This window comes from Panicum hallii, chromosome 5 (genome assembly GCF_002211085.1).
Source record: "Panicum hallii strain FIL2 chromosome 5, PHallii_v3.1, whole genome shotgun sequence".
Lineage (NCBI taxonomy): Eukaryota > Viridiplantae > Streptophyta > Magnoliopsida > Poales > Poaceae > Panicum > Panicum hallii.
Window position 1 is genome coordinate 15,700,131 of NC_038046.1, and position 14,607 is coordinate 15,714,737.

Genomic DNA, 14,607 nt, shown 5'->3' on the forward strand with positions numbered 1-14,607 from the left:
GTCCATATTCAAGTTCCCATATCTCCTCTATGACACCATAGTAGTTGTTATTTTCTCCATTACTGTTTACTATACACATACGGACACCACTGTTTTGGTTGGTGCTTTTTTTGTCTTGAGCTCTCGTATAAAATGTATACCCATTGATTTCGTACCCTTGGTATTGCTGGACAGTGATTGATGGTCCCCTAGCTAGCCATTGAAGTTCTTGATCAACTGTGTTGTTGCCCAATAATTTTCGTCTGAACCAGCCGTCAAAAGTTTTTATACGTTGGCGTGTAATCCAAGCAAGATTCTTTTGTGGATTTTCAGACTGTATAATATTCATGTGCTCATCAATATATGGAACCACCTTGGATGAATTCTGAAGAACCGTGAAGTTTGCTTGGCTGAATTCACTACAAGGGATGTTCACACTACATTTCTTTCCTAGTGTGTCTTTTCCCTTTAGTCGCCCCTCATGGTGTGACACGGGGAGCCCAATCGGATTGAGATCAGGAAGATAGTCAACGCAAAACTCAATGACCTCCTCGGTTCAATAGCCCTTAGCAATGCATCCTTCTGGGCGAGAACATTTACGCACGTACTTCTTCAATACTGCCATGAACCTCTCGAAAGGGAACATATTGTGTAGAAAAATAGGATCCAGAATAGTTATTTCTGTCACAATATGAACTAGAAGGTGTGTCATAATATTGAAGAAGGAAGGTGGGAAGACCATCTCAAAGCTGACAAGACATTCGACAATATCTTTCTGCAGCTTTATTAGATTATTTGGATTAATTGCTTTCTGTGAAATTTTATTCATGAATGCACAAAGCTTTACAACTGCCAATCTCACATTTTCCGGTAGAACACCTCTCAGTATAACCGGAAGTAATTGTGTCATCAGAACGTGGCAGTCATGGGACTTCAAGTTTTGGATTTTCTTCTCTTTCATATTTATTATGCCCTGTATATTTGAGGAGTACCCAGACGGGACCTCGATACTGTTCAAGCAATCGAACATGCTTTCCTTCTCCTCTTTACTCAGATTATAGCTGGCAGGTTTTAAATAGTGGCGTCTTTTGTCTCTCTTCTGGGGTTGCAAGCCTTATCGTCCAGCTAGCATCCACATGTCGCGCCTTGCTTCCAATGTGTCTTTTGACTTACCATACACTCTCAGAAAGCATAGTAGGTTGACGCAAAGATTCTTCGACAGATGCATCACATCAATTGCGTTGTGAATCTGTAAGACTTGCCAATAAGGTAGGTTCCAAAATATAGACTTCTTCTTCCACATTGGAACATGTCCCTGGTCATCCTTCGGAACAGGTTGGCTACCGGGACCCTTTCCAAATACTACCTTCACATCCTTGATCATCGAGAACACACGCTTTCCATTACGGAATAGAGGCTTACGACGAGTTTCGGGCTCTCCTTTGAAATGCTTCCCTTCGGTTCTTAGAGTGATCGGTAGGAAGGAATCGGCGATGGCCCATGTATACGCACTTCTTACAGTGTTTCAAATAAATGCTATCGGTTTCATCATAATAGTGGGTGCAGGCCATGTATCCCATGTTCGACTGTCCCGAAAGTTTTGCAAGTGCAGGCCAATCATTGATGCATACAAAAAGCAAAGCTCGGAGGTTGAGAGACTCCTGTTTATACTCATCCCACACATGTACACCTTCTTCTTTCCAGAGCAGTAAGAGATCATCCATCAAGGGTTGCAGGAGCACATGAATATCGTTGCCAGGTTCTTTTGGCCCTTCTATAAGCACCGGCATCATGATGAACTTACGCTTCAGGCATAACCAAGGAGGAAGGTTGAACATACATAGGGTCACGGGCCATGTACTATGAGCGCTGCCAAACTCACCGTATGGATTCATTCCATCCGCACTTAGAGCAAATCTTATATTCCTTGGGTCGTTGTCAAATTGAGGATACTCTCGGTTAAGGTTTCTCCACTGGGACCCATCTGCTGGGTGTCTGATCATGTGATCCTCCTTACGGTCTTCTTTGTGCCACCGTATCAACTTAGCGTTGTCTTTGTTTTTGAAAAAGCGCTTCAGACGTGGTATTATAGGGAAGTACCACACCAACTTTGCGAGAACTCTCTTCTTTACCGGCTCCCCATCAACATCACCTGGATCATCTCGCCTAATCTTATACCGCAATGCGCTACAAACAGGACAAGCTTCCAAGTTCTCGTATTCGCCGCGATACAGAATGCAGTCGTTAAGACATGCGTGAATCTTCTACATGTCCAATCCAAGAGGGAAAACCATCTTTTTAGCTTCGTACGTTGTTGACGGCAGTTCATTACCCTCAGGAAGCATGTTCTTTACAATCTTTAATAGCTCACCAAATCCCTTATCGGTGACACCATTAGTTGCCTTCCATTTCAGCATCTCTAGCGTGGTACCCAACTTCTTCTGCTCCGGTTTGCAACTAGGGAACAACGTCCTTTTGTGATCCTCCAACATCTTCTCAAACTTTAATGCCTCCTTCACAGTGTCACTGTCTTTCTGTGCATCAAGCAACGCCTAACCTAGCTCGTCAGGTGACTCCTCTTGTGCAACATTTGCTTCACCCTCGTCCATTGGTTCATCTTGAAAGCCACCTGCTTCATGAACCCATGCCCAATCTGGAAGATTGTTATCACCATCGTCATCTTCTTCATTATCTTCCATCATAACTCCAACTTCGCCGTGCTTAGTCCAAAGGCTATAGTTACTCATGAAACCATTCAAGGCCAGGTGATTCCATAGAGTTTCTCTTTTTCGGAATTCCTTTTTATTTTCGCAAACATTGGATGGACAACACATTAAACCCTTTGGCGACCTATTTGCCATTGCTACCTTGAGAAAATAATCTAAACCCTGAATCCACGCCGAGGTGCTCCGGCTTCCGTGCATCCATTGCCGGTCCATCTGTACAAATTAAAAAAAAATCATGCTCATTATCCCTAAAAACAGGTTACTATGAAGTAATTCAAAAAAAATGTAAATGTGTCATAGGCCACCTATCTAGTAAATTTAAACTAAATAGCAAAATAAATTGGCACAATAACATATACACATGTCACCATGAAATAATTAAAAAAATCATTCTAAATGTGTGATTGTCAAACTATATAGTAATCATTCTCTAAAAAGCAACTAATCAATTCTATCTTGCTCAAATTAATGAACAAATTAATGAATCATGCTCATTGTCCCTCATCCTTAAAATCCCTAAAATTTTGCATAATAACATATACACATGTCCCCGTGAAATAATTCAAAAAAATTACTCTAAATGTGTCATAGTCAAACTATCTAGAAAACCTTCTCTAAAAAATAACAAATCGATTCTATTTTGCTCAAATTAATGAACAAATCGGAAAATTATGCTCATTTTTCCTCAACCTTAAAATCACTATTTTCTTTATCTAGAAAGCATGAAATAAAGAATAAACACCGTGAAAGAATAGTGGAAGAAGCTACTAACCTTTGGTGCACTTGGATGGGTGAAATCCTCACAAATTTGGGGAAAAATAGGCAGCACCTCCCCAGTAACACGTCATGAGAGTGAGAAAGAGCTCGGTTGGAGGGCTCGGGAAGAAGGACACTGCCAAATGAAATGGAGGGCTGAGGATGTAGTGGCCGGTATATACGGGGCAAGTTAGTGCCGGCTGGGCACTAACTTGTAATTGACCAAGTTAGTGCCGGCTAGATATGCCGACTGGCACTAATGTGCGTTTTGACCGTTGTGGCAGCCGTCTGACTGTTGGGGGATGGCACGTTAGTGCCGGCTGGGATTTCAAGCCAGCACTAACGTGCCCGCCTTGCACTGTTCAGGCACGTTAGTGCCGGCTCGTTTTTGACCGGCACTAACGTGCTGGTACCAATATGACATTCTCCGGCAATGAACGGCAAGTACTGTAGGGCGTAATTCTAATATCTAGGCAACAGTATGGGTGCCTATATGAAATATACGGGACGGAAGTGTCTATAACAATTAAGATCTCACTTATAAACTTATATATCTAAACGTTTCTTATTCCATTGCGTGGCTACTCTTTTACCGGTCACAATGGTAATTATCGTTATCGATCTGGTTCTTCTCTTACTTTGGAATGGCTATAGTCATGACCATCTGAACTAAAATACACTTGTGCGTTCGATGGCGCAAATCGGATGCCTATAAATTCAACTCGCTGCGAGAAGGGATTTACCATTTCAGTCTCACGAGTGGTCTAGTGGTAGAATAGTAACCTGCCATTTTAGTGTATGGTTGATCCGAGGATACGTACATCTAGAAAAAACCGCTTTGGAGTTCTGGACACGGGAAACGTCGTACGTGTCAACGCAATCCCAAGGCGTACGTAGATGTTCTCGCGTGCGTACGTGATGCCGCGCACGCTTCCGACCCCGTCGCCGCTCTCGCAGCCACGAGAGGGACACCGCCGCCCCCTCGGCGACCGGTTGATTCGAATGCGGCCGCGCCGCCGTGAGCGAGAGTGATGCGCCTCGCCTCCTCCGCCTTCCTACGCCGCGCCGCCGCCATGTCCTCCTCCTCATACGGCGTACGCCTCCCTCCCGACTCCCCACCTCTTGTCTCATCTCCCCTCCAATCTCTCTTCGCGTCTAAACTCCGCTCCCCTTGCAGCGCAGAGGCTACCCGCGCCCCCGCCGCGGGTACTCCGCCAGACCCTCGCAGCCGCCGCCCCCGCCCCCCGACGCTGGCGCCGAGCTCGTCAGCGGGGATTCCCACCTCAGCGCCGTGCGCTCCGCCAACGAATCCCTCCGCCGAGGCGGCGTCCGCGGGCCTCCGCCGCCCTACAGGCAAGGGCCTCAGCCTCACCAGCCGCACTACGGCTACGGATATGGCTATGGCTACGGATACGGCCGGCCACAGCACCCGGCTCCGCCTTACGGGGCTGTACCGTACAACTACGGCCACCCGCAGCAGCAGCAGCAGCTGCCGCCGGGCCCTCAGTACGGCTACGGGGCTCCGAACCCGTACGTTCATGGGCACCCGCAGCCACACGGGCGCGCCCCAGCTGGTGCAGGGTTCCGTCCTGGCGCGCATCAGCTGACTCCCAGGCTGGCAGATTACCGCAGACGGTGGCGGTTTGCAAAACAGCGGCTGCCACGCCAAGCTGGTAACATTTTCCAGAACTGGTGATACATTTCCCTTTCAATCCTTGCCAAGCTTGTAGAAAATTGTGTAGCTAATAAGTACACTCGAGAGCGACACTCGTAAGTTGAAATTTTACACTGGTTAGTTTATTTCCTTTCTTTTTCAAATTGTAAAAGTTTTCCGGATCGGATTGGCACCAGTCATTTAACTAAATTTGGGATTGAATTGCAATTTGATTTATGAGTAGTAATTACTGGACTATAGTTCCACTCAATGTGCTTATGGACATGAGGACATCAAACGTGTTGCTTGTTATCGCCTTCCTATCTTTCCAATTGAATGATTCATTGGTATTTCAATTTCCATTATGTATGTGAAATAATACTCATTATTCTACTAACCATGTTTGCCTTTTGGTCTTGACTTGAGTAACCATAATGTGTGTGCGGTCCCCATAAATCCGCTATTCTAGTAGAGTTTACATATCTGGCTTTGGTATTTAAGCATTGCACTTTTGAATGCACAGAGAGGTTTAAGGTTCTATCGTACAATATACTTGCGGACTATCTCGCCCAGGAGCACCAATTTCTTTATGAACGAATACCATCTTTCATCCTGGATTGGAACTGGCGCAAAGAAAAGTTAGTGTTTGAGTTCAGCTTGTGGTCTCCAGATATTCTATGTCTTCAGGTAGTTCACAAGAAGTGTGCCGTGCCATACTTATCTTAGCAGGATTTGCTGCTTCTTTTGTTATTATACATAAAAAATTTGCAAGCACAATTGTATGCGATGTTGGCAACTAAATGCCATGAACATGATATAATGGGCCAGATCTTTATACTTGTTGATGGAACCTTTTGATAAACATTTCTTCCATTTTAGTTGAAATTCACAACTGTTTTGTAGCCTATATACAGATTATAGAGTATTTGGCAATCCAATAAATGTGTGTTTGATTGTATTCCTTGTTTGTGCTTTTAGGAGGTTGACAAATTTACAGACCTTGAACAAGAAATGGCAAGCCGAGGATATAACGGCATATGGAAGGTAATGTTTTTTTGTTCTATTTACTCTGGTATATTACACTTTTAGCAATATTTTGTTAAGAGAGAGTGCCTAATTTTTTTAGTTTACATTAACATAATAATCTTAGTTAGTTAAGTAAAATGTGTGATTTTGAAACTTAATCAGTTATTTCCATTGTCAAAGCAGAACAATATTTTTCTTGAATCTTCTTGACTGTTTGGTAATCCTATTTTTGCTGAACGGGCGACAGATGCGGACTGGAAACGCTGTTGATGGATGCGCTATCTTTTGGAGAACAACAAGGTAATTGGTTTAACCTTTCTATTTTTGATGCGATCCAAAGTTTGTTTCACATTTTATCATGCTGAACATGTGGAAAGTTTTCAACTTTAGCTTGTGTTTCATAGTTAAGCAAGACCTTCACTTCTTATCAGGTTCCAGTTGCGCTATGAAGAGGACATTGAGTTCAACAAGCTTGGACTTCGTGATAATGTTGCGCAAGTCTGTGTTTTAGAGGTGTGCTATTGGGCAACTTTATGAGCCTTTGAACTGAAGTTTGTTTTCCATATGCTGCTAATCTTCTGCTATTTGTTTCCTTGTTTGTTCAGTCGGTGGTCCCGCAAAATGTGCAAACTAACTCAAGTAATCTATCTACAAGGTAATTGCAACTTCAGGACTTGAGAACTGTAGTGTGCTTTTACCTTTATTGTAAAGAAATTTTAGGCTACTTTCTGCTCCCTGGGAATATGAATTAAAACTTGCCCTTGATTTAAGGGTTAATATGACCCATCATTGGCGCCAAATTTTCAACCTAAATAAATCATAGCATAAACCGATGTAGGTGCTACTAATAGCCTAATACCCACCAGCACAAATCCAATTTCAATAGCTGATGCTGGTTATCAATGATATAGCCTTGCCCTTCCTCATGAGGTCCAGAGCTTGACATCTACTGCTACTTCTATTTTTTCTGTTCTCTAGATTGTATGGAAGATTTTTATGAATTAATGAGCGGACGAACAAATGAACAGAAGACATAGTGCTATCTGCATGGTCTGGTCCAACATGGTTGCTATCATCGGATTGAACATTTGAATGAGTAATGGGGATTATGCTGGATCTTGGAAGATGATCTTGCCATCCAATTTGCTCACTTAGAATATTAGTTCTTTAGATAACGGGTCTCCCTAATATTCAGTTTGGAGGTCAACGATGTCTTAGTCAATCTGATTCAGACTCGAGAAGTTTTGACGCTGTAGAATGATTGGTGCTTACTGTAAAGGTGATCTAACTGTAACTATAGTTGTGGTGCAATTATTCAGCTGCCTTCTGTACCCTGGGTGATCCCAATTTGTGTATATTACTGTACCCATGCGCAACAGTCTTTTGTCTTTAAGTATCATGCTATTTATTCATGTTTTTTTTTTGTCTTACAGCTTAAGTCATCCACAACAAGCTAAACAAGTTGTTGTATGTAATATTCACGTTCTTTATAATCCGAAGAGAGGAGAAATCAAACTTGGTCAGGTACATTGATGGCCGATTTGGTTCTTTTTGAGCTGTTGACTTCCTGTATTATTTGAAACATATATAGCGAGCTTATTATTGCCTATCTTAGTGGCTTGACCTGATTGTATTTTTTTCGTTATACTCAATTTGAGCATAACTACGATGGAGTTGCATATGTTCAACACGCTAATAGTAACACTGCCACTTTATTAGATCCTATTTAGTACAAAACAGAATGATGTGTACCTTGATGATTGCTGTTTAATGCTTCCTTGGCATGATTTGTAGAATGTGTTAAGTGTCTTTTCTCCTTTCTCTTTATTCTTGACCATATAATAAGCACTCTTTGCACCTTAATATTATATTTTCTTTTTGCTTCCTGATTTTATGCTCCTACAGGTCAGGACACTTCTTGATAGAGCTTACACTGTATCTAAGATGTGGAATGATGCTCCAGTGATACTTTGTGGAGATTTCAATTCTACACCCAAGGTAGTTTTTGTACTTTTCTGTTTATCTATGCAACATTTCATGACAATGTACTATATTTTTTGTGCTGTCATGCTAATGCTTAACTCTAAGAAGGTGTTTAATGTTTGTCTCATTTCTTTCTTGTTCAGAGTCCGCTCTACAATTTTGTGTTGGAGCAAAAGGTAGCGGTTTTTTTTTTGTTTCTGTATAACCCATGAGCATTACTGATTTCATATAGCTGAAACTTACATGAAGCTTCCAAATTGTGCAGTTGAATTTGTCCGGCCTTGCGAAAAATACTATATCTGGACAGCAAACTAGTGGTAGTTCACAGGGGCTATATACTGGCCCTAGTATATCTCGGTGATTCTTCTGCTACTTGAAATTGTTTACTGTATTTGTTTTCAGCAATCTCTCCTACATAATTCTATCCTGTCTTTCAGCATAGATGTGCACTTATTGGTTGCTTTTTGATGTGTGACAGATCCCATCCACCTTTTTATCCAACCAACAGTAGAGGGGGAAACATAACTCTTTTAAATGACCGTGAGCCTCAGACTGAAACAACAAAGTCGATGAAGAATTCTTGCCCTGCTGGAAGAGAGCATGTAACGGACACCTCTTCAGAATCCCTCTTCGACTCCAAATCAAGTAACAACTGTGGCAATAATATACCCTGTTCTGGCTCTTCTAATCTTGACGAGCAAGGGTTATCGAACTGTTTGGAAGGTCCTGTAAAGGATGCCTTTGCTTCTGATGCTGACGAAGAATGTACATCCATCGACAAACCCAATGAAGGGTGTTTCAGATGGATCAAAACTGAATCTGGACAAGGACCTGACATTACAGATGTTCCATCTGCTCCAGCCACAGTTTGTGCTGAGATCCTTAAGTCAGGCTCGTGTGAAATAGTTGATAGCAGTCAGCTGCTTTCTTCTGACAATTCGTCCGGTGATGTGATTTGTGAAGAATTTACATGTACTTCTGAAGCAAACTGGGTCCAATCAGATCAACTTTTGGCCACCTTAAAAGATAAGTCTAATGAAAAGGAAAGCGCTATTGAAACCATCTCTGCTCAAGAGAATTGTGCAACTAATGAGCCAGAGTCATCTCATTTGAATGGTTCTCAGAATGTCACTGATGCCCTTCACCAGATGAGTAATCTGAGTCTAGAAGGAGAAAGTAGTACTGGACCCGCAGAATCAGTACGTCAACCCAATGGTGCTGTTTCGGATGCCTTTGGCAATCAATGTTCTGCTGAAGTGATAAACAAGCATTCAGTCTTTTGCGGAGATGAGTCTGAAAACAATTCTCATGCTTTTGAGGATGATATAACAACTGATGAAGTTAGCTTCTCAGATGTGAATTCTGACCCTTCCTTCTTTGAAGAGTTATGTGGTGGTAATGATCGTTTGCTTGAAGAGGAAGACCAGCTGCCAGCAACTTCAGATAGTTCACCATCTTCTTCTCAACAGATGGTTAGTTCCAATGAAGGGTATTACTATTATGATCCATACAGGTGGACTCCAGAAGAAATAAAAGCTGCCTCTGGGAATGATGAATGCACTTCCGTAGAACACAGTTTGAAATTAAGGAGTGTATATACTGACGTCGAGGTGCGTACGACTTTTTTTTTACTTTGGCCACATCTTCACCAGTTTATCTTAAATCATGAAATATGTGCAGTCTTTTAACCTTATTAGAAGGTGTAGTTTCCTTTAAGTGAATGCTGTCCTGTGGCTAGATAAGATTTCAGCAACCCACAGAATGCAATTGGTTCCTATTAGTAACTATGGTTTGAACAGGACTTTGAAGGGACAAAAGACACCAACAATGAGCCGCTAGTAACCAGCTACAACAGAAAATTCATGGGAACAGTTGACTATATATGGTAAGCAACTATTTTCTGAAGCTAATGCAATTTACCCCACCTCTGCATTCAACAATCTAAATTGGCAATCGTATGCTACAATGAAGGGCCACGGAAGATCTGCAGACTGTTCAAGTCTTGGATACATTTCCCAAAGAAATTTTGAAACAAACAATTGGGTTCCCGACAAAGGTACTGCCAGATCCATATTTCTCTCATCCATTTTATGTGCACAACTCTTTGCTGTTTCACGAACCATTTCCGATACCTACACACACTAATCTGGGCTATCATCATGTTGGTCAACAGAAATGGGGAAGCGATCACATCGCCCTTGCCTGCGAATTGGTGTTTACAAGATAATGCCCATCAAACGGGCCGAGAAGATACCTGCACAGTTGCGAGTAACCAAGCACATTACCTCAGGAGCAAGAATAGTCTACGGACGACTAACAGTCATTCTATATTATAATCCGGAACCAAATTTTGCTCTTTTAGAGCTCGTTCATTTATTTCTTTGTTTTCCTTCGGCATACCTTTTAAATTGTACATGAGTGGAGGGATACATCATTTGAGGCCATGTTTGTTTACAAGCAAGATTATATAATCTAGCATATAGGTGATGGATTATATAGTCTGGATTATTATAAACTTGAGAGAAATAATCTATGAGCTGTTTGGCATTGATTATTTGAGGTCTTAGATTACTATAATCTGAAAATAAGCATGTTTTCAGCAGCTTATGGATTATTATAATCTAGGGGGTGTAGATGATATAATCTGGTGAATAAGCTGGACTGTATGTTTCCTTGTGAGATTATTTTTCAGATTTTAAGCTGGATTATATAATCTCATGAGCAAAACAATCAGGGTCTGAGTCCAGTTTTAGAGCACGACTCCTGTTCAATTGACTGTGGAGAGTGTATCGTGTGATGTGCGTACATTCTACTCGCACGGGGGTACCAAGTAAGTGTTCTCTGCAGTAGTGCAGGGGACGCGAGGCTACTGATATATGGGCCTGAGTGCAACTAGGCCCGTATGTCGATCTCTGCAGTACGGATGCTGGTTCCGCCATGAGAAGCTGATGAAACGTCTCACTGGAGGTCCATCCGCAGCAATTCACTGTACTGCGTTGGCCAGCTAGTTTTGTGAATTTAAACCCCGCGTTTAAATAGTGCCAAAAACAGAATTGGGACTTTGGGAGGTGATAAAGTTTGAACACTCAAATATGCTTCCACAAGTTTGAACTCAAATCTTCTCGTTCGCACGAAAGAAACGAGAGGGTAATTTTGTCAATCAAGTTTCTGGATGCCCCTCCAGAAACGGAGTAGTTCTTACGGATAATCGTAATAGGGATTTTATGACGAGTTTTATGGTATTAATTATCATGACACATCAGCATTTTTGATGATGTGGCACTGATTTAATGAGGGAAGAGAAGGAACCAGTTTCATCCTCATGACACTCTGCTAACTTGTTTCCAAGACGTTGGAAATGACGTGAAACGACCACTATGACCGCCGTTGTTCCATGGGGATCCCGTGTGCCAATAGATCAACTAGCATTTAGTTACACTGGTTAGTTTTAGAAACAGTGAAATAAAACTCTCCATTGATATACAGTGTTTCATTCATCCGTTAAAGTGACGTGGCTTTCTTGAGAAAATAGTGATATGAAATCCCCTACTATGATCAGCAATAGCTGCAAGAGCAACACGACGGTTAGCACTTTATCTCCCCCAAGCAATCGCCCACGCCGACACTGTTCACGTAAACAGAGTTCGCCAGGTGGGCCCGCGTTGGGTACAATCCAACGAGAAGCTGAAGCCGCCAGCGCGAGATCCCGCAGCGTAGCGTAAACCATTCCACCCATCTTCAGCACGCAGCCGGCCTGACTTCCCAGTTCCCACCCCCTTCCCGCCAGAGCCGTCCGCCGTCGCCGGCGAAGATGATGTCCGGCGGTGGGTACTCCTCCCTCGACGACCCCAAGGCCTCCGGATCCGTCCCGGTAAGCAATCGCCCGCCCGCCCTCCCTGCCAGCCTCCTAGCTCCTCCTCCCGCGCGGCACGCCTCCCTCACTGTCTCCTCTTCGTCGCGTCCGCGCAGGCGGCGACGGGGCCAGATCCGCCGGCCATCAGGTTCACGGATTCCAACCTCCAGACGTTCCCGCCGTCCGACGCCAGGGGCAAGATCTCCGGCGCCTACCGCCCGCCCACCGACGCCGACGGTCAGATCTCGCGGCCTCGCCTCCCGTGCCCCTCACGTTTCTCGTCGGATCTGGCCGGCTGACCTGGCTGCGGTCGCATTTTTTGCGCAGATACCTTCTCGTCCAAGGCTGGAGGAGGCGGTGCCGGTGCTGGTGGCAGAGGCGGCAGCGCCGGGTCGGACGACGCCGCGCAGGGCGGCTGGTTCCGGATATTCTCCGTGGCGGCGTACAAGCCCTACTTCGATGTCGACACCTCCGACGTCGTCGAGAGGATCTGGGAGTCCGTCTTCCCCTTCCGCGGCACATTCACTGAGAAGACCTCCGACAACCCCGACCTGTATGCTTCAATCGCTTCGTAGCTATCTCTCAGAGGACATAGTTTAGCTTCATATTGTTTCACTGCAGATAACTTTGCGATTTTGGTAGCAAGTGCGGTATCTCAGTGAGGTTACACTGCCTGGTCTAGTTGTTTGTTTGTTGGCGCTGATTCTGCATAAATTGTCCTTGGGAAGTGGAATGTGGGTTTGCTTGGTTTGGCCTGTATGCTTTGATTGCCTGTCTAGTCCTGTTTTGGAATACATATTTTATTATTCTTCACATTGTTGCATAGCAAAGACCTACTCCATTAAGGACTGAATGCATTGGAACTTAGGCGGTACTCTGGTACAGCAGGATGAGTTGCTTTTCGCTGGACTGATCCTTAGAGTAATGATCAGTTCTGGGTTTTTATTTCAGCTGTACTGACCTACACTAGTATGTCAGGTTGGAATTGCTTTAGTCTGTTTCATATCTTTAATTGTTCTGTCATAAATTATCCTTTTGAAGGCATTTTGTTTGTTTGCAACTAAATTGTTATTTCGCTATGTTTTGTAAGGTCACCTATATTGTATCTACATGAGAGTAGACTTGAATATGCCTGAGAAGTTGTGTTGTGTGCTTCTCCCTGAAAAAAACAATACAACTATCAACCATGCCAATTTAGGGCATTGCGGTCAGCAAGTTTTTGTAATTCATTATCCAGCTATGTGATAACATGCCAGATAACTTTCTGAATGTCAGACACCTGAAAGATTTGCATTGTACGAATGATTAACTCTTAGTAATTTTCAACTCGTTAACTGATTATGCCTTCCTGTTTTAATTTGTGTTTCGCAGGTATGGGCCATTCTGGACATGCACCACCCTGATTTTCGTTGCTGCTTCTATTGCCACTTTTGTCACCTACCTATCACACAAATGGCACAAGAAGGAGTGGAACTATGACATTAATTTGGTTACCTGGTCTGCTGGCTTATTCTATGGCTATGTGACGTTTGTTCCCCTTCTCTTATATGTTATTCTTAAGTACTTCTCAGCACCTGCTGGTCTGGTGCAATTGTGGTGCCTCTATGGATACTCCCTGTTCATCTTCATTCCAGCATCGGTAAGGACCTTACCTAGAACATACATATACTTAGGTGTTACGACTCTACTGTGCAATTTGTGCTGCCATGGCATTATTGTTAATCTTTTGTAGTTTTGGCTTCTATTTGGAATGTTGTAGAAGTGCACCGAAGTTTTAAAGTTTTGAAATGAGCAGCATGCTTGCAGTCCTGAACATTCTAATAGATTAGTTTCCAATACCTACAGTTGCATTTATAAGTTGTTTGATGAACATTACAATTGCAAGTCATAAAACATGTATAGATATAATAAAAGAGTACGTTTCATGATGAATCTCTATATACCAATGGTCAATGCAAGCAAGAAGAAAAAGAACAATCTACTGGCATGAACTCTAGGGCTATAAAATTTGTCGTCAGTGGGAGCATCCCTAAGCTACATGACATTTACTGTTTCATGATGAATTCATATAATATCATTTCAAGTGATGTTGATTAATTTCTACCCCATTCTCTTGCATTACAATTTAACTATTTTCGGTCTAAGCCTAACATTTATCGTTTCATGTGACAGCTTCTGTCGATTGTGCCAATAGAAATATTCAGATGGGTGATTGCTGGTGTCGCTGGATTCATGTCTGCTACCTTCGTCGCTGTAAATCTCCGTGCCCACATTGTAAATTCCGGCGAGCGATGGTTCCTGATCGTTGCAGGGATATTCTTGTTGCAGTTGGGGCTTGCTGTCTTACTGAAACTCTATTTCTTCACGATAACTGTATAGGGTTGTAACATCAATGCTTGTATTAGTCAGGAATACACACAAATTTTTCCATGTCGAATCGCTTCCATATTCATTGAACATTGATGTAATTTTCCAAGTATACATCTTTCTTACACGAAACTTGGGCAGCTTCTGAAATCGTATTAGAGCAGCTAAACATGATTCATAGGAGGTCAAGAGTCTGTTCTGGAGCCTAATGTTCCACTGCATGGTATGAATAACAAATCAGGAATCACTATATTTTCATATTA

At 42.9% G+C, this 14,607-nt stretch overlaps 2 protein-coding genes across 2 annotated transcripts; both read left to right on the forward strand.

Moving 5' to 3' along the window:
- The first annotated feature begins 4,398 nt into the window (after positions 1–4,398).
- LOC112894819 (carbon catabolite repressor protein 4 homolog 6) lies at positions 4,399–10,678 on the forward strand. The gene is made up of 15 exons (XM_025962636.1): positions 4,399–4,555; positions 4,639–5,134; positions 5,639–5,802; positions 6,094–6,159; positions 6,389–6,441; positions 6,573–6,654; positions 6,747–6,796; positions 7,575–7,665; positions 8,047–8,139; positions 8,268–8,300; positions 8,390–8,481; positions 8,603–9,734; positions 9,924–10,009; positions 10,096–10,180; positions 10,298–10,678. Exons 1-15 carry the CDS (start codon positions 4,493–4,495, stop codon positions 10,349–10,351), a joined length of 2,640 nt encoding a protein of 879 aa, XP_025818421.1. The 5' UTR covers positions 4,399–4,492; the 3' UTR covers positions 10,352–10,678.
- A 1,117-nt stretch (positions 10,679–11,795) lies between these two features.
- On the forward strand, positions 11,796–14,607 carry LOC112891371 (protein YIPF1 homolog). Its single transcript, XM_025958213.1, has 5 exons — positions 11,796–11,995; positions 12,094–12,214; positions 12,305–12,530; positions 13,349–13,616; positions 14,150–14,607. The coding sequence occupies exons 1-5, from the start codon at positions 11,936–11,938 to the stop codon at positions 14,354–14,356; spliced, it is 882 nt and encodes a 293-aa protein (XP_025813998.1). The 5' UTR covers positions 11,796–11,935; the 3' UTR covers positions 14,357–14,607.

Bases quoted from the DNA above. Each gene is read 5' to 3' on its own strand.
- LOC112894819 (XM_025962636.1), top strand. From the start codon at position 4,493: ATGCGCCTCGCCTCCTCCGCCTTCCTACGCCGCGCCGCCGCCATGTCC. The intron at 6,797-7,574 runs GTAATTGCAACT...TTTGTCTTACAG, and splicing joins TCAAGTAATCTATCTACAAG to CTTAAGTCATCCACAACAAG. The intron at 10,181-10,297 runs GTACTGCCAGAT...GTTGGTCAACAG, and splicing joins CAATTGGGTTCCCGACAAAG to AAATGGGGAAGCGATCACAT.
- LOC112891371 (XM_025958213.1), top strand. From the start codon at position 11,936: ATGATGTCCGGCGGTGGGTACTCCTCCCTCGACGACCCCAAGGCCTCC. The intron at 11,996-12,093 runs GTAAGCAATCGC...GCGTCCGCGCAG, and splicing joins AGGCCTCCGGATCCGTCCCG to GCGGCGACGGGGCCAGATCC. The intron at 12,531-13,348 runs GTATGCTTCAAT...TGTGTTTCGCAG, and splicing joins ACCTCCGACAACCCCGACCT to GTATGGGCCATTCTGGACAT.